The sequence below is a fragment of the Pithys albifrons genome, chromosome 6 (genome assembly GCF_047495875.1).
Source record: "Pithys albifrons albifrons isolate INPA30051 chromosome 6, PitAlb_v1, whole genome shotgun sequence".
NCBI lineage: Eukaryota > Metazoa > Chordata > Aves > Passeriformes > Thamnophilidae > Pithys > Pithys albifrons.
The window spans coordinates 6,607,535-6,627,234 of NC_092463.1; the positions used below are offsets into that span (position 1 = coordinate 6,607,535).

At 41.8% G+C, this 19,700-nt stretch overlaps 1 protein-coding gene across 1 annotated transcript in view; it reads left to right on the forward strand.

Moving 5' to 3' along the window:
* The first annotated feature begins 1,591 nt into the window (after positions 1-1,591).
* Positions 1,592-19,700, forward strand: part of SYT16 (synaptotagmin 16) — a 41,625-nt gene continuing 23,516 nt past the window's right edge. Inside the window, exon 1 of the mRNA XM_071559371.1 lies at positions 1,592-2,199. Coding sequence (XP_071415472.1) covers positions 1,647-2,199 — 553 coding nt within the window. The 5' untranslated portion in view covers positions 1,592-1,646. The remainder of the gene's footprint in view (positions 2,200-19,700) is intronic.

Consider the following 19,700-nt stretch of genomic DNA (forward strand, 5'->3'; position numbering starts at 1 on the left):
AATCTCTTTAGGTCTATGAGAAAATAAATTGCACAAAGCAAAGAGGCTTTGCCAAGGGCAGGGTTGGAAAGAGGAGAATCAATGAGGGGAATAGCTCACCTGGGAGGCTGGGCTATGACACTGCCTGTTCCTTGCCAAAGATTTAATGCATGGCAGAGCAGTACCTGGGTCCCTGTGGCTGAGCCAGAGGCCAGGGCCTGACAGACGGATCCTGGAACAGTGTGTGCACTGAGCACAGAGTTTGTAACAGCATCAGCTTCTAAAATGGCTTTGGTAACCTACATTCATTTACTATCCTTGTAAGGACTGTAATTCTTAGCACACGCTGAAGCTGTTAATAAACCTGCAGGAAATGTCTGCAGTGTAAGTCAACATCACTGAACAAAATTATTTGACAGAAGTGTTTGAAAAGGTGAAGTCCTCTTAGGTCACAGATCTCATCTATAAAAGAGCTGCTCACCAAGCAAGGTGAGATCTCCTTAGTCCACACTTCATTTGAAAATCCAGCATACTGGGATTCCCACTATATTTCTCAGGGGACTGTTTCATAAGGTTCATTGTGAATAAGCTCACATTGCTGCTGAGCTTATTTTCTTGCAGCTTACATTGTATTTATCCTTTTATAATTTGATTGCTTTTAGACCTCTCAATTCAGCAAGACACTGGTATTAGTATTTGAAGCTTCTTTTTGCTTCTTTTTAGTTGTCTCTTAGTCTAAAATCTGTAACTATTTAATTCTTTCTTCCTAAACCCATCTTCCTATGTGTAGGTTTCTCCTTCTTCTCAGAGTTCCTAAAAGAATATCTGTCTTGTGATAATGTGGGAAGATGTATATCGGGCAAAAAGGCATGTTAACTTTCTGCAAGTTACATTTTTATTTAGAGTAGATCAATTTTGAGAAAACACATCTACATGACAGCAGTGCTTTTGTTAACTTGCTTCTGTTTCTAGTTATTTCATACCTATAATATTCCACCTCCTCTTATTTTTTTTTTGCATTTTTTTTTTTTTTCATTTCTGTGAAGGGTAAAACAACTCTGTGCTGTGTTGCTCTGTGGGCAGAGAGACCTTTTTCAGATCCTTCCTAGAGCAATGAATTTGAGATAGTTGTCTGCCATGGGTTGGTACTGCATCCTTTATTCAATCAAAACATAATTCTCCCCAGATTATGGTTCCTTCAATTTTCTCACCTGGATATACTAATACTAAGGATGTGGTGGAAATTTGGGCCAGGTGATTACTTGAGATTTTTGATTGCAGGTTGTTTTGTACTTTTTTTACCAGGTCTGCTGACAGCTGGAGCCAAAATGAGTGCACATCAAAAGGTACTTGTGTTCCAATGTTACATGTTTTTATTTTTATATAAGGTTTAGCAATTGAATAAAACCTTTCCAGATCTCTGCAGGAATACGTGTAATTTGTCCATCATTTCTGGATTTCTAATGGTATTCTCAATGGGTAGAAGTGCTTTTCCATTTTTCCCTCTCAGTTCTAGACATCATATGTAGATAGTGTGTCGACAGGTGTTGATGGACAAGCAATTTACAGTAATCTCTTATGGTGCTTATTCTGTAGCTCCCTGAATTCTGAGTGACATGCTGGCAAAGCTGAACAACTGATCACCAGATACTGGCATAGTATTAAACATGGCTTCTGAGGCTGCTCAGAATTTCCTTCAGCCACTGTCTTCTTGGATGTCTCAAATATATGAAGCTCTCCAACAAGCAGGAGATTCTATATCTGCTTCACTGCAGAATTTGAGTGGAGTGGGTCATAAGTCAGAAGAAGAGAGAAACCGTGACTTGGAGAATAATGGAGTTTATGAAGATTATTCTGAGCAATCAGCTGATGAACAAGACCTGGACCTCTGGGATGAGGAATATTTATATCCTAGAGAAGATGGTTACATTGGGGGTCCTGATTTTACTTCACAAGACCTCCCTCATGGCTCTGACTTGGGTCCACAGAGGCAAAAACGGGTTAAAAACACATGCACTTTACCAGAACAATGTGTTGAAAGCACCAGGTCTTTGACAACCAATGGATCCTACTGGACAAGTGAAGATCTCCAGCCTCTTGATCGGCTTCCTCCCATCGCTGAGGAAGAAGGTGAGCCCTGTGTGAGGATGGGAGGTGATGAGCACAACCTCAACTTGGGTGGCTCCTTAAAAAATAATAATGACAAGGCAAGTTTTGCAGGTAAGCAGCCAGTATGCACCCTGACAGTATTATCCAGACCTTTCTTTTTCTGGTATTGATTTGATTTAGTTGCTAATCTGCTCATTATGTTCTGTGTTGTCTTTGTTTCTGACAGCTAAAAAACCCCTCCCCAAATCCCAAAGAAAAATCCAACCTTTCCAGTGCTTTTCTCACATGTGAGACTAATTTAATCGAAGTAAGTGGAAATCTCCAGGGTGAAATGCTGTGTATTAGAAGGCAATCAGGCCCTGTTGCTGTAGCAAGGAGTGTTTTGCTCACTCCTGTTTAGTTTCTTGTAGAAGGACTCTTCAAAGGGAATGTTTAGCCTTAAGCCTTTGCTTTGAGAACCATCTGCCTTTGCGTCATTGCTATTAAAGATATATATAATCTCAAACCTTGTTTCTTTGTGCCAGGAATCTCAAGATGTTACTGTGCCATGTGCTGTGAAATGCTGTACTAAAAAACCAGACATATCTCATGATTTTATGGATGAAAGGCTCCCAAATCGCTTTCCTCCCCTCCCACCACCCCCACAGGCTTTTCAAATAAGACTGAAGAGGACAGCAGGCAGGAGATTATGGGAAGGAGAACGAGCTTGATATTTTCAGTTTAAAATAGGCCTAACTATGACTTCTGATCATTAAGTGACAGGAGCAGCTTTTCAGATGATAACGTTCAGGACTGAGTTTCAGCCATGTGACTTTTGCTCACCCAATATCACCATAAGTGATGCTGAAAGTTTCCTGAGTCAGAGGTCTGATGGAGATTTATATCCTGACTCCACACAGGAAAGCTGAAGTCCTGCTGGCACTATCCTTGGGTCTTGCTGGGATAAAGTTGCTCTTTAGAAACATCCCAGGAATGGGGATAAGGGAAGGAAGGGGATGGGGGACTGGGTCTACAATATGGAGCTGATGAAAAACTTGAGACTCACCGAGGATCTTCAGAATTTGGCTTCAAATATCTTTTTAAAAAAATTGTTATTTTTAACCTGGCAGTAGATGCTGTTGAAAATGTGTGTTTTATTATGACCAAGAGCTTTTCATCACTCTTGGCTTCTCGGAAAAGTCTTACGTATTTAGCCTTTTCTGTGCAGACTGCAGAAGACCAGCCTGTTTGTTTTTATGTTTAATAAGAACATCAGACTGAGAGGGTAAAAACCTTGATGGTGTTCTTTAATGTTAAAATTAGCTCTTTATTACTACTTTTCACGATGTTATGGCCGGGAGTGAATGATTAAAAAAGACCTTTTGGTCTTGCTGTTCTATCTCCTGAACTGGGACTTCTTGTTTCATATTCCAAATGAACGATTGCCAGTTCTCAGCTAGGTGAAGTACCTCAGAGCTGTATCTCCTGGAGCCCAATTCCAACCTTCTGGTGTGTCCCTATACATTGCCTGTGTGATATCCTGCCCCCAGGGTTTGTTCATAGGCACCAAGTCAACGCTGCTGCAGGGCTGGATTTACTGTGTGTGTTTGGATTATGTGCTCAGTGTGTGCACATGGAGCAGGGCAAATAGTGTCCTTTCAGGGAGGGCTAGGACCATGAATCCTCTTGGACAAGTGTTATCCTGGGCATAACCTTGCCTTCCATGGAGCCTGTATATCCACAAGAGGGGCTGTGGTAGCCTCCAGATCTTTTTCTGTTTCTGGACTACACTTTTGCTCACAGTGGATGGGAGGAAAGGTGGTGAGTTCTCAGGGAAATGGAAGCCAGCAATGAGATACTGTCACTGTCAGAGCAGTTTGTCACTTGCAGGCTTGTCTATGGGGACATCTGAGATGGAGGGTCCTTAGGAGCATGTGATGGACCAGATGAAGCTTCCTGGTGAGAGAGACTTAGAGGGACAGACAGATACTGGAGTAACCCATCACTGCAGCTAAAGGGAAGGGTCTCTCTGGACTACTCTCCCAGCTGAGAGCAGGTACTGATCAAGCTGCTGTTGGAGTTCCTTTAAATATTTATTGGCTTTCCTTCTCAGTAAACAGTCTGCAGCCATTATGGACTGGAAGTCTGTTCTTACAGAGCTCTCCAGCACCTACCTTGCTGCTTCCTAGAGCTCTCTGCTTCCCCATGAAACACTTAGGGAGCATTGTGTGGCCTTTTACACCAGAAGAAATGTCATCCCAAATCCTCTCAAATAGGTTTTAATCTTTTAATCTCTGCAATACACTACACAAAGGGCCATCCAGTGGTCTCAAGACTTCATCATCATAACATTGGCTGTTTGAGGGTTAGATGGCTGGGAACTGATGCATTTTTTCTCAGAACTAAGTTGTGTAATGGGAGAGAAGGTGCTGAACTGGGATTTGAAAATGTCTTCCACAAGCTCTTTGATGTGGAAGGACTCATTTTGCTCTTCTAAGTGAACTTTCACTTCCAAAACACACATGCTCTTTGTATTTTAGTTTTCAACTCTTTATTTCCTCTTTTTCCTTTAGATTCACTCTCTAACATCAAGAGTGTGAACTCTTCTGTTGGTAACCTAGACATGCAGAGAGACTGTAATACCCTGGCAACTTTAAATTTCAGTCATGGATTAAAATGATCAAGAGAAGATATTTGAGGTATCCTTATTTCTGTTACCTAACCCTAAGTGACAGTGTAAGCAAGTATATGGACTTGCTGACATTCAGCAAAGCCATTTAGTAGCATCAGAAGGAGCTTTGAACATTTTTTTCTTCCATTTGACATTTCCACTCCTGCCCCTCCAGTTCTGCAAAATACATGTTTCCTGTTTATCCTTATATTCTTCTCAGAATATTGCATCTTGACTTTATTGCACTTAATGTGCCATATTTCTCTCCACAATAGAATATTTTAAATCTAAATTGGCACAAAACAGTAGCAATGCTGAATGCTTTTTGTTGCCATGGAAATATTTCTGGGCACTTACTAAAGACCTGGTTGCCAATAGTAATGTAACAGAGAAAATAGATATGCTTCATTTAGCAGCAACTGGTGATTAAAGAGCCACAGAAACCTGTTACAAGGTCATTCCAATATATAGTTTATTTGGTTTAGGGGAAAAACATTCCCACGGCCCTAGATGAGAATCATTTTGTTTTAAAAGAGATGCAAAACAAAATCCAATAGATGTTCCCTTCTCTTGAACTGGCAGCATGCTTCTGAGATGAAATAAAATAACACTGTAGTTAAAAACTATCAATACCCGTTCTCCTTTTTATCAAATATGTTTTTGATCATATTTTTGCCTCCTAGGAAATGTTTCCTAGCTCCCAGAGTAGATTTTCCTAGGCTCTAAAGCAGCACACACATTATTGAAAACCATTTTTAGACTTAGGGATCTAATAAAGTGTTTGAGCAATGAAATTTTTGGGTTCTTAAGTAAAACTTCTGTCAGACACTGTGAGGCATGCTAATCACAGGGTGCAGATTTGGCTGTTGTCAAGTCTTAGTCTGTATTTAAATGATCATAGTAAATTTGTAGCAAGGTTTCCAACAAATGCAGGGAAAGGTTTTTCACTTTGGGTGCTTTTGATCCACAGTTTATTAATGAAGGGAGTTCAGGAAATATTGCAATGCCAGGTGTTTAGTTTAAGAAGTTAGTGATGGGAAGGCAGTGCATGCAGATCCCTCCCACCACTTGCCAATAATGTAATTAGGAATTTTGCAAATACAGATGAACTTGCTCTTGCAGACCCTCGTCCATTGTCTGACCTCAGTGTTTCTGTTAGAGAAACTGTCTCACATTGCAGGGCAGGGATAGAGCAGCCTTTGCATTCCTCTATGGCTGGATCCGGCTGCTCAGCTGACTGGAGGTGGCTGACAAGAGCATGGCTGCCAGATTCATCATTGCATATTTGGCTTAAAAAATTGAAAAAACCCCAGTGGAACAATAAACTACATTTAAAAGTAGCACAGTGCAGGTGGAGGGGTAGGCGTGGCCAGTCCATCCACTTCCCAGTAAGAATGAAAAAGGTGAAGAACGGCAAAAACCATGCCGTGAAAGCAATGGCTTTAGCCCACTTGTTCCTGAGGGCCCACGTCCTTTACAAACAAAAGGCCAAAATGACCATTAAACCAGCAGTTTCAGCAGACACTGCCCTGAAAAGGCGTGGGGACAGACACACCAGCAGTGTTGAGTTTTCTGAATCAGAGCTGAACTATTTTTGCATAGCAAGTTCTGTGATAGAAGAGTCTCCCGAGCTGTCTGACACTGTGTTCATAACACTGGTGTAATATATAGGTGAGCACAACTCTTCAAATGCAAGAAGTCCTTGGAGATTTTTTTCCCATCAGCTAGGCAATCTCAATGCTAGACAAAGGTTGCATTTTAATTGCACTAAAATAATTTTTGTTACCTTGGAATGCTAAGAGTGTGACATCCTAAGATGTGTGACATCCTAATAGGAATCTTGTCTAGATGGCTGGATAGTCCTCAATAAATGTGTAAAGGAGGGCACACCTCTGAGGCTCTGGGAGTTTTAAAAACTAGGAAGCACTATTGCATTTACTTACCTTGGCCTCCAGCTTCACAGGGGTCATTGATTTTTGCCAGTAATTGCTGTAGTAAAGGAAATTATTTTTTCTGCTGTATATGAACACTCCTGACCTCAGTAAATGACCCTTCATATGGGCAGGAAATCCTAGACAAGAAGTGAGTTTTCATTAGGTCCTGTAAACCCATATAGCAAAATGTAGCCACAACAAAAAGATGCCGATTATGTGACAAATTAAATTTCTGCTTGAACTTGAGACTAAAATAGGTAGATGGCCAGTCTCCATGTAAAGAAGTGAAGTGTTTATGAATTTTATCACCTGGCTGGGTATGGAGCCAGCCAGTGTTCTAGCCAGAATGTAGCCCTATAAAAATCAGTGTCTGTACTCCAAGCAGGACAGTTAAAGAGGCTACACTGAATCAATACCACCACAAGGGCTGAGTGAAGGAAAGCAATGGCAGACAGTGGACAAAAACACTTCACAGAAACTACTCCTGGCACCTTGAGTGGGGTGAAGCACAAACGTGACTGGGGACATGCATCTGGTCTCTGAAGAATGCAGTACAAGTCTGCAATTTTATGAAATGAAGTGCAGACGTGAGTTTGCATTGAATGTTTTCTCTCTGAGAAATTCAGAACCACTCAAAGTGTTTGTGCACAGACTTTTGTCCTTGTGAAGGTGGTGCAGTGTTCCTTTTTATATTTAAAGTGCTCCTTGCCATCCTGTCTCTTCAATGTTTCAAATTATAAGGGAACTTCATCCCTGATGTCAAAAGTGAGTGGCAAGGGGAGTACACAATAGCCCTGAAAGGAGGGGAAATGGTGGTTTATCAGTTTTACAGCTGTGGAAACAAAGTCAAAAAGTGGTTCAAACCAGAAATTTTCTAAGGTGGTACCACTGAGAGTTCCATCTTGGGCCTGTCAGCATTGTTGTTCCTCCTCAGTTGGGGATTTTGGACACAGTACCTTTGTCAGTCCACACAGTAGATCAGTAGTCTGGGTTTTCATCAAGTTCCTTGTCTGGTGGGCAGAGCTGCCTCGTGCCTATCTCCCTAGGGGCATGAGAAGGCTTGCTCTGTTCAGGAATACTTGTCATCTGCTCTTGTCATCTAGAAAGTTGCATAAGCTGTACAGAGAAGGATGTATTTGAGAAGATGAAATGGATTTTGCCATTCAGTGCAGTTACAGAACAAATTGTGTGTGAGAGCGTGTGTGTTTGTGCATGTATTTTCTGATCCACTCTTGCTAAGTGACATCCTCTTCCCACTCCCCATATGGCAGTTGCGACTCTACCTTCCTCTGGGAAGGTTGTTTAGGACTCAAGAGACTTCATTTACCAATAAACAGCATCTTGGCAGCATCTGGGAAGTGCTGCCTCTCTCCTAGAAACCCTGCCTCCTCACCTTCCATCTCCTACTACAGGCGAGGCAGGTGTGAATGATCTCATTGTGTTGTGGTGGAGGTTACGTACAAGGCATACTAGCAGCATTCTGTGCAGAGCTGGGGCATAGTATTTCTGTGTGCTGACACAAACAGTAATACTGTTTGTCATTTTTTTGGTTTTTTGGTTTTTTTTTGGTACGTGTGGTTTTTTCAGTGGCAGTTGTTGCTAGTTTGGCCTGCCTGTGCTTGGTGAAAGCAAGGATAATCCATCTCCATCCTCCCCGGCCTCTTTGCATTGCTTAGCAGCACAAACACTAATGTAAGCTTAGATGAGATGAGATCACTCTGCCAAAAGGTAAGTTGGTGTTGACTCTGCCTCTTGCCAGATTGAACTATGGATATGACTTCCTTGTGCCCAGTTAATTTTTGGCTGTTGTGATGACCTGGTGGCAGCAGCCGTCATTTTAAGTGGCCTCATAGACTTCTGAAATAGGTTTAGTACCAAGGGGAAAGACTGCAATGAAAGAAAATAGGGAGATTACAGGTCACGGAGGTAAAACTTACTGTTTTAAAGACAGTGAATGTCCTTGTTGGGCTGTGGGAAGGTGTGGTTGGACTGCACCTCTGCAGATGCTGTTTGTGTGTTTCTTATGCGGTTTCCAGAGACTGACTTAGGGAGACGTCATCAGTACCTGTTCGTGGACCAACATGAATGATTTGGTCAAATCTTAAATTAGTCCATAGCAAAATCTGTAGAAAATCCCTTTTAATGACCATGATGATAGCTGATGCTCTCATTGCATCATCATTGTCCTGCCTAAAAGTTCCTTGATGTTCAGGCAGGTGCTCCCCTGTCTAGAGAGCTCAGTACCCATGTGAGACAAAGCAATCCCAAAAGGACTCATTGCACTAGACCTGAGGACCTGGCCCCCCCTAAGCTGGATACTTGAAGGAATTTCTCTCCTCAGGCTGAGAGATTTATCTATACAGCAGCAGCATAATCTGTGTGGGAGTATTTTTCAGCAAATAGTGTGGGAGTGTGGGTGCTGGAAAGAAAGCCCTGAAGTTGAATTAATGAGAGCACTGAAATTTGCTGAAGCTCCATGTTGCAGGGTCAGTTTTGGGGTCTAGACTTATTGCCACAAATAATGTAGCTATAACACCTTTGGGTCTGAGTTTTGTAATTGCCAGTAACTGATGTAAACCTGCAGTTGAGATACAATATCCTTTCCATGTCACACAGTTGTGATACCTCCCATGCCTGGCCTCATGAACAAGTCACTGTGGGGTGAACTGGACCAGGCTGTTTCTTCAGCCAAGTGGTACCAGCCCCTTCCTTATCATTTTTGAGTCACATGAATTGGCCACAGGATTCCTAAAACTGAAGCAAGGGGAAGAGTGGAAGGGGAGGAGGACAGGGCTGTCCCTTTGGGGTGACAGCTTTGGTCCTGAAGGCATGTGAGCCTAGTTGCACCACATCCTCACCCACTGCTGCTCTCAAAGTCAGCAATTTTCCCAGGTGTGTTATGGTTCCAGAAGTGTTACAGCAGCAGTAAAGGCAACTGTGGTGAATCAACCCTCTGGCAGAAAAGTTTCAATTAGAAAAATAAGTGGGAAAATAAATACCTGCCTTGTTGCAATGCAGTTATCTGTAGTAAATGCAAACAAATATCTTTTCAAGGGAGTTAATTTCTGAACTGTTAATCAGCAAACAAAGGCTTGTGGGTGTGAAGCTGACGGCTTGGTGCTATGAATGGTGTGTGCATACACTAAGTCTCACAGGTTGTGAGTGTGGAGTAGGGAAAGCACTTTAAAGAGGAGCAAGAGTCAGTGACCTGGGTTTCCTGAATGTTTTCTTGGCCAGTTTGATTCTTGCTAGATGAAAGGAGCTAGTGCCAATTCAGAGAAACTTCCTTAAATGTAGTGGAGGAAGCTTACAAAGGAACTCCCTTGCATTAGAAGTGTATATCCAAGCCAAACAAACAAGCACAAGAGGTGATGGATGGGGAACCTGAAGGGATTCAACCCACTGTGGTACAAAAGCTATGAGAAAAACTGTAATAAACAGAATACTGATAAAGCAAAAGCTATTTTTTTGTTGGAAGGACAGCACTTTGTAATCATCAGTCACTGGCATCCAGCAGTTTGTTTAGTTTCTGAGTCCATGAGCATTTACAGCTCCCCACCCCAGAGCACACATAGCTACACCTGTGCCCTGCAGTGTCCCCAGTGTAGACATGGTATCTGCTGACAGAAGGTGCTTTTCTGCCTCTGCAGCTGCATGTTTTCTGCAAACAACCTGACCTGGGCTGTCAGAGAGGTGTAGGCTGACTCATGGGCGTAACTGCATCCACACCACGGAGTTTCCTGGCTTAGCAGTGTCTCCTACCACATGTAATCTCCTTTTTCTTCCACTTCTCCACAAATCCTGGGCTTGTGCTAATAGAACCTTGTAGCATAAATGAAGCCTGACTCATACTTATTCCACATGTAAAATGTAAAGCAGGGGATTGGAAAAATCAGGAATGATTGTGGTTGACCCTCTTGGCTACCATTTCGTATAGCTACGGAAGAACCTTGGACAGCTCAGTGAGAGTCAGGTTGAAGTTGAATCCTATGTTCCTATTTTTAAAATCCAAACTTGTGAGTAGGAAAAAAACAAAAGGAAAATGTTGGTGTTTATGCTCTTTTCTGTGGGCAGTTCTCTATTTCTTTGCACAAGAGTGTGCAGGATTGGAGCGTATTCCTCTGACTGCTGTGTTGTTCCACAATAGAGGCGCTTGATGGTTGGAGCCAAATCATGTCTTCTTTCTGATTATTCTCTGACTTTTTTTGTTGTTTTGTTTGTTTGGATTCTTTCTGTTCAGTTTGGTTTTTTTGGTGTGTTTTTGTGATTGTTTGGGGTGTTTTGTTTGTTTGTTTTGTTTGGGGTTTTTTGCTATTGTTTTGGGATTTTAAAAATTATTTCTCTTGGAAATACCCCCTGGTATGAAGGCTTCGAAGTCGTGACACTCTCTGCCTGCATTGCCTGCAAACACCCACATGCACTTCACCTCAGGGAGTTTCCCAGTTGGTTTAGTCATGGCGTGAGGACAAGTGAAGAGGTAGAGATTGATGTGCTGCAAAAGCAGGGCACTGTCAGTAGGACACTCAGCAGACTGGGGCAAACCTCCCCTGCAGCACTAGACACACATGGTTCCCTTGCAAAAGGGGCGAAAACACATAGGGGTGGGTGTGAGGAGAAAGCTCATCTGAAGGCTGCCTTCTCACCAGCAAATGACCAGTGGGAGTTGGATAGTGGTGCCTGCTCACTGTGCTGAGTCTCTTCGGCCATAATGGCATGGTTAGAGGCAGGGGTCTACTCCAAAATTTCAAATGTATTTGGGCTCTAGGGGTGTGGTTTGGTTTGGGTGCTCTCCTCCTCAGTCAAGCCTGTAAATCAGGTAGTTGCATTACTTTGTACTTCAGTTTGCACTCCCAATCCAAGTGGCTGTGACAGCAAGAGCAAGGTGGCGACTTCAAATTGAAAACAACTACAGAGTTGTAGTTGCATAGGAATTGGTAGGAGGAATTCCATGTGTGTTCTCTGTACAAACATGTGTGTTCTCTGTTCCTTCTTTTGCTGAGAAGCTTTAACAAATCCCTTGTTTGTGTCAGACCTTTCCAGTTTTCCAAAAGAAAAGCCCTTTTCTTTCTGTGTCAGTTCTGGGTTTTGCTGAGATAGGAGCTGTTGCAGATCACTGTTTCTCTCTGTCATCCTGATCATGAAAATTTTAAGGCCAGGCCTATGTGACGGTTTCTGTAATAGCAAAGAACACGGCAATGAGTGCTCCTGGGATGATCTGAGTATATGCATTATGCATAGATGCACTGATATTATCTGGCTATATGATCAAATACATTTCTTTTGTATAGTGCTTCTGCTTCCCTCAGGGCTTGGTGATATTCCCATTGAAGCTCTTGCTAATTTCTGTAAAGAAGAATCAAAATCTTTAAGACCAAAGTGGACACATAAGGGCAACATTAAATGTATAGGAAAATCAGGAAGTTGGCATTTGCACAGTTTTCTTTGTTCGGCCAAAAAGACCGTTGTTTGTTGTTTGGTTTTGGTTTTTTTAACATGCAGGCAACACAGGATGTGTGCATTACATCTATACTTCACACCTACACTATGTTTTTATGCAGTAATACTTTTCCTTGGGTAAGCTTAGAGCAAATGATAAGTTATTCTTTATGCTTGGTAACATTGCAGAGAAATCCTGAATTATTTATTTCATGCATTTTAGCTTAGTGTATTTGGATGCCTGGAAGCTAACTCTGTAACTGCTGGGGTGTTTGAAATTTCTGAATAAATAGTGGTAGTTTGAAATACCTTGCCAGAAAAAGAGGTCACCCTCCTTCTTCCCCCACTGTCTCCTCTGGGGGGGAAAAAATAATCCCACATTCCTCTTTGTGAGCAGTGGGAAGTTGATTTGTAAAAGAGATGCTGCATAGAAGTAATTGAGTTGAAGTTGCTAGAAATATGTATATGCTACACAACATCTGCAGATCTCAAGATGTATTCATTATCTTTCCAGAATTTAGATTGTAATTATGCGTCCTTTATTTAAGTTTCCATGGTGATATAGAAAATGTTTCCCCCTTGTCCTTTGCTAATCAGGACACTTGTGTATTTGAATGGTGATGGTTTTCCTCTCCCCTGGGTAAAGTTACTTTTATTAATACAGAGATATTAAGTTGACATGGAGCTGTCTGCTGCTCAGGCACCAATTCAGCAGCAGACGTATCAAGCATTTGCTACAGATTCCCCAGTGCCACCATTTAATTAGCCTGGATGCTTCCAAATGTTTGTGAGAAATAGCAGCCACTGTCATAACAAGTGATGCAGTCGTGCTTGGGGATTGGTAAAGTTGAAATCAAAGTCAAGCAGCCAATAATATATCAAACCAGGTCAAGCTTCTCTCCTCCATCCCTTCACCCTTCCCCTTCTGTCTCAGGAAAAAGGGCTCTGTTGTGTTTTACAGGGAGTTGCAGTCAGGTCAGAGCCCTTACAGGAGCAGTCTGAGAGTGCTGCATCCATGTGATCTTTGCAAAATTTCCTGCAGTAGTCAAAGTTGTACACTATGTTAAAGCACCTTTATTTAACTACACAGCCTCAAGCACATGGAGCTAGGATTTTAATGTTACAGTTGTTTTAGAAAATGGTGAAAGATTTGGTTTAATTACTAAAGATGCTATTTTACTCAAGAGTTTTGCCAAGATGTTTAAGTGAAAAGTGGACTTTTTTTAAACTGGAAAATTTTTTATTTTTTATCACCCAAAAGATACACATATAATAAAACTTGAAAGTCTTTTCTGAGAGTTTAATCAAGTTTTGTAGAGCTCTCATGGGCTGCAGGTATGCAGGTAGCTGGCTGAAAAGGAATGCTTAGTTTTATGTGTTTTGATTATTTGAACAGATCATAGCACATTTAGGCCATAGGGTTGTTACAGCTTGAAATAATTTTTACTTAAGAAAATTTCAGAGAAGCTTATTTTTAACAACATACATAAAAATAATTATTTTTTATGGTAGCTGGTCACTGACCATTTACAAACTAATGTCTAAAACGTTTGCAATTTCTATCAGAACAGGAACACTTAGCTTTTTTCCTCCAGCTGAGAGCAATTTTCTAGAAGGAACAGCAGGTTTATTGTCAAACTGGAAAACCAGACCAGAGGGTCAAATTACCAGTGTGGTGGCACAAGAGGAGTCAGCTGGTACTGGACTGGTAGTGGGAGCAGTTGGCTTTGGTGCTCCCAGCTTCTTTGCTCTGTCCTCTCTGTCCAGGGAGTGGAGTGCAGCAGCAGGCAGATTTATGGAGCTGTGACAGCAGCTGTCATTAACACAGTGTGTAAAAGCAGGACTCAGTTTCCCACCTGTAGCTGTGGGGCTGGTATGAGGTTCAAGGAGGAAGAAAGTGTTTTCCCTCCCAAACCAGGCAATGTCCCTGAGAGAATTTCCCTCCACCTGTTTGTTCAGTGCCAGGGTTTGCCATGCCAATTATCAAAGTGGGTCTTGGCAACCATATCCTACACTTCATGCTCAAGAGCAAGCAGTGACATGGCCACACCTGACAGCTGGCTTGTTCACACACATATCCACAAACCTGGCAAACACAGGCTGCCCTCTGTCCCCACTGCTCCCTTCTCCATGTGTTGGTGGGTCAAAACATCCTGCTGTTGTGTTTCCCTGATGCTGCTGGCAGGGAGATCAGCAAAATGCCTCTATGTTTCCATCCTGACAAAGCAAGGCCAAGTGTATATATAGTATGTACTGAACCCTCCTTCCCCCATCTGGTGGGAATTCACACACTAATGAGGGTACAGTCATCTCCTATGCAGAGCACGGGTTGGCAGCAGGAGGGGAAGGGCATCACAGGGACGTACTCAAATGCGTGTCTTCACTTTTAAAGGTTATAATTTACATTGGTCTCCTGAGTTCCTCTGCTGCTGGCAGATGGAGTCAGCAGTGCCTGTTAGTCACGTGCCATATTTATGTGTTCATGATGCTTCCCTGAGCAGGTTACATTTGAGCTGCTTTTTGTGCACAAAATAAGTTGACCTCTGTACCTTAGGAGGAGCCTCAGGGGAATGGAAGCATGGAAAAGTTTTCAAGTCCTTTACTTTGTCTTTGCACATGCCAATTATTTTACAAGTGGCTTTCTGTGTGTTGTGTCTTTATGTTTTGCTCTGTTAAATATCTTCATAAAAAATAGGTTAACATGCAGAGCTGGCAAGATCTAATAAAATGTATAGAATCTGACATTCACAGACTTTCCAGAGGCTTGAAAAAGTAGGTGATTCTCAGGTTAATTCCTTAATCCTTCCTAAGCCCTTGGTCTGCTTTTTCTCCTCAGAAGGTCCATCTGAGAGCCAGAAGTGTGTTGTGTCCTCTGGCTTCCTGGCCAAGGACCACAGACTGTCTAAAGCCCAAACTGTGTTTTTCTGCCAGTGAACAGTTATAGGGAGCATGAAGAACAGCATCCTCAGGCAACAATGATGAGATGATTAAGCAGTTTGAGACGTCTGTGTCATGCTCACAAAGCTTTCAATCAAAAGTATCTCAAAAAGCAACCCCAGCAGGGGTGGAGTGTAGACCCAAATTCAGCTGCCTGCCCTCCAGCCACAAAGAGCACAGTATGGAAGTATCTGAATGCAAAGGTACCGTTTGCATGAAAAAATGTTAAAGAACTTGGAATCTAAGATCTGTAGCCTCAACAAAAAGAGATTTTGTTGTGAGAACAAGTCTTAAAATCTTGCTTTTTCTCTTACCAAACTTGGTTTTCTGATTGGTTACCTGCAGCTAAAATACTTTGAGGGAAGAGTCTGGATTGAAGACTTACTGAAGTCCATGAAGACCTTTCCATTAATTGTATATGGTTATTGAATTCTGTCTCCATAACGCACAGGGATTTTCATGGATTATTATTGGAAATTCTCTCTGTGTAGGGATTCAGGTCTTGTTTCTAATTATTTTTGATCTGTGCCACATAAGTCATCTCTTTAGCAAGACTTTCAGCAGAAGCTGAATGTCTCCTTTAGTAACAACAAACACAAGGTGAACAGTGAATGAATTATGTGGTATAATTTGCCAGTGCATATGCCAAATGTCAGGCAATGACAGAAACTAAAAATTTATGGCACAAAAGGGAAGAATTTTATGATCTTCTATGGACTAATGTAATGACTCTTTTATACAAACAGAGATGAAATGCATTTAAAAACATAGCTATTTAGAAAATTGCCCTGAACACACTCTAAAGTCTGCAGAAGTTCATTTGAGGGAAGAGCAATGAAAGTGCCCTTTGTTTTTAGTTCCATAGAATGTTTTCATTTTGAAATATAATTGCTTGATTTTAATGTACCCTCCAATTAGAGCTGCCATTTGAAGATAGGTCTCACCATCAAACGTTTCCTATGGTACAGTGCAGTGCAGGGTTGCTCTTTTTTTTTTTTCTCCCCAGAAGTGATATTAATACTGGTTAAATAGCTGATGAAACCAGGTGTTGAGCTCTGCTTTCACTGAGACATTAGATTTTCTGTCCCATTCCTCACTAGGCTCAAGATTAGACCTTTCATTACCAACAAATGCCTATAAAATAAGCCTTGGGTGTGCCAAGTCACCCTCAAATCCAGACAGGCTTCTGAGCATGTAGAGCTGCTGTTATTGGGTGTAGAGTGATAGTTGCACACACCTACAGCTCCTGATAGAAGACCTTTATTTGGGAGAAAAGTGATTGGTATAAATCCTAGATAACCTCCCATTCTGTTACTCTCTAGTTATGGTCTGAGAATTGCAGATGTGTGAGTGTCCATGTTGGCCCCTGGTTGCTGCCATGGTCACTAAACATAAAAAATTGTGGGAATAAAGCCATCATTGTGCTCCAAGGGTGGATGAAATACTGTTCCAGCTGAGCAGATTTTCTGTGCCTGTCTGGGTTGGAGGAATGAAGGATCTTTGAAAAGTGCTGAGTCCAGACTGGATCCAGAGTTCAGACTCTGCCTGAGACTTCTCTTCTCCTCATGTTCTCTTAACAGACATTTTATACATATTGATGGTAGTTTTCATTTCTTACAGAATCAGAAATACATAACTAACTTAGGCACACAGTGAAGTTGAGCATCTTGGAGAGCCCTGAATAGCTTCTCTCCCACTCAGTCTTGACATACAGCAAAGTCTTCTCACATGTTCTTACAGGAGATTTTCCTTGACCCTCAGTGTCTGCTTTAACGTTATGACAGTCTGCACTTTGGACTCGTTTAGCTTTAACTTTTCACCTGTTAAAAAAAATCTTTGTAGTAACATGAGTAGATTTTGGAAAGAGGAGTGCACATCGCAGGAAGGAAATGTTTGGAGGATGCTCTGGGGAGCTGAACGGCTTGAATGCCAGCTCTGCCCACAGCCTCTCTGCAAATCACCCTGTTAATAAAGAGCCTATTTTAGTTCTGGAAACATGGAGTCTTCTCGGGCTATTACCCAGCATGTGGTAAATTAAACAATCTCGGCCTGATTGCATAATGTCACTTGAAATTTAAGATCCTTTTTCTCTTTAACCCCTAAAATTTACAAGCCATTTTTGTTTAGATTTATTGTAATTAGATAATAGTTCTGTTCCTTCGAGGCTCTTTAAGGAAGTATTTTAGCACTTTTTTGATGGTTAATCTCAAAATAACCGGGAGCAGGAGCACTGCTTGGTCTCCCTGCCTGAGATTTGTTTTATCTCAGTGCAATGGGGCAGCTGGTGCAGGGGTACTGCAGAGGGATTTGGAGCTGGGGGTGTGGCAGGGGCCAGGTAAGAGGATTGCTGTGCTCTACAGGGCAAATATGCCTCAGTCCCATAATTTGTATCTCTGCTGCTGTTACTGTCTTTTAGGAGGGAGGGATTGAAAATCGCTGCTTGTAGCTTGGAGGATTTCAGAAGTACCTAGATCCATACTGAAATCTTTCCTCCTCTAGACCTGAAGGGAAGTTCTGGCCAGGTGGGGGTTGGTCTCTTCTCCTAGGCACTCAGCAATAGGACAAGGGGGCACAGGCTCAAGCTCTGCCAGGGGAAATTGAAGTAGGAGATCAGAAAAAACTTCTTTCCAGAGAGAGTGCTCAGGCATTGGAATAGGCTGCCCAGACAGGGGGTGGAATCCCCATCCCTGGAGGTTTTTCAACTGAGATTGGCCGTGGCACTGAGTGCCATGATCTGGTAAAGGGACTGGAGTTGTACCAAGGGTTGGACTTGATGATCTTGGAGGTCTTTTCCAACCCAATCTATTCTATGATTCTGTATTTAAACAGGTTCTTACCTTTCATCATGAGTTTTCTTTAATTTTGGAAAATCACAAAGAAAAGACATACTTCTCTTTTTTTTTTCTTTTCTTTTTTCTTTTGTGAAAGCACAGATATTCCCTGGAGTTCACAGAGTAACCATGGCCTTGGTCAGCACAGGTAGGAGGTACGCACATTAACTCTTCATCTGTGTTTCTTGCTGGCCAATGCCCTATGTGGTGTTAACTTATCCACATCTACCAGGCTCTGTATTTTAACTCTGTCAGTGTGTTTTAGGAAGTAATGAGACCTCTCAGGACATTTCTTTGGCATATTGTAATGCTTCATAGAACCGAGAGATTGTGTGTCATTAAAAGAAAGATACTGAAGATTAGCCAGAACATTTACCTGCCAATGTGAGGGTGGACTTCACACTATTTTCTAGCCTGATTTTTAGTTTTTGATGTGCCAGATTTCCCTCTGTCTCTGGAGAGATGCTTCCATATCTCAGTTCTTGTTACAGCTCTATTAGGAAGTGACACTCGTTCTTTCATCTGACAGAAGTCACAGCTTCTTCACAGCCAGTTCTCCAACCCTGAATACAGAATTCCTGATTTATTGGTTATTTCTGTTCCCCAGTATACCCCTTGCCTCCTTCCTTGTGGACACATATGGCATGACAGGGAAAGTTTGGGGGACAAGATTCTTGAGAAAATTCACACTCTTTTAGTGTACAGTGCTATCTGCCCTTAATTTTAGAATTGGCTGCTATTCTCTGTGGGGACTCTTGGCTAATTAAAGTTCAGATAGTTAGATAATGCTGTCTCAACCTACATCCCTGATGCTGAGCTGTTTATTCATGTCAGGTATTCATAAGACAGTTGACATTTTCTCCCTTAAAGATCTCTCAGTTAAATTACAGACATTTTACTGCTCTGACCTTTTCCTTTACAGGAAGAACTTTTGTTTTCTCGGTTTATTTTGTGAATATATTGTTAGAACGGATGTGATTGGTAAGGTGTAGTTGTTCTAGTCTCTTTAGTTGGGCTATTATCTGTAATGACCCTCTAATACTGGTATTTATACATGATTATCTCTTACCCAATTGCTTTAAATTTAAAGAAAAAGCCAGACTACTTCAGTGAATGATTTGGTGAATCACCTTTTCCCTCTTTCCCTGAATACTACATTTGCTTCCCTCTCACATTCATTTTGTACCTGAGTCTTAGGGAGATGGCTTGCTCTATTAATATATTTCTGGAGTTCTCCTGTTATGAATAGACTTTTATGGCTTTAATGTAGTTTTTGAAAATTCCTCTATTATTGATCTAGATATTATCCCAGCAGGAGTCAAACCCACAAGACAATCGTGTGAGGATAATTTCTTACAACAGAAGCATTTCATTCTGAAAGCCTGCTGTGTGGTGTGTGCTTTGATGGATGATCCACTGTTTAAAATGTGTATTAGACATTGGCTTGCTAATTAAATGCCTTAAGGAGTGTCTGTATCCATTCAGTCTCAGTAAATATGTGGAATTTCTGTTCTTTTATTTCTTGCTGACATTCTTATGTTTACTTCTTTCAGTTTTCTCACTTTGCAGAGAAGAATGACAAAAAATGAAATTACCTTCTACCCTAACTCAAGGCTTTCAGTTCAGGGCTGAGGCGAGACAATGAAGGCTCTCAGTTTCAGGACTAGGTCTGCCAGATGGGAGGATGAGGAGGAGAAGAGATGGGGCTTGCATTTCAGAAGGGAGTGAGAAGAGCCCTCACCTGGAATTTGAGAGATATGAATTTGGATCCCTCTTTGCTCCTGAAGGACCATCTCCCATGAGGAAGAGGCTCATAATTACAAA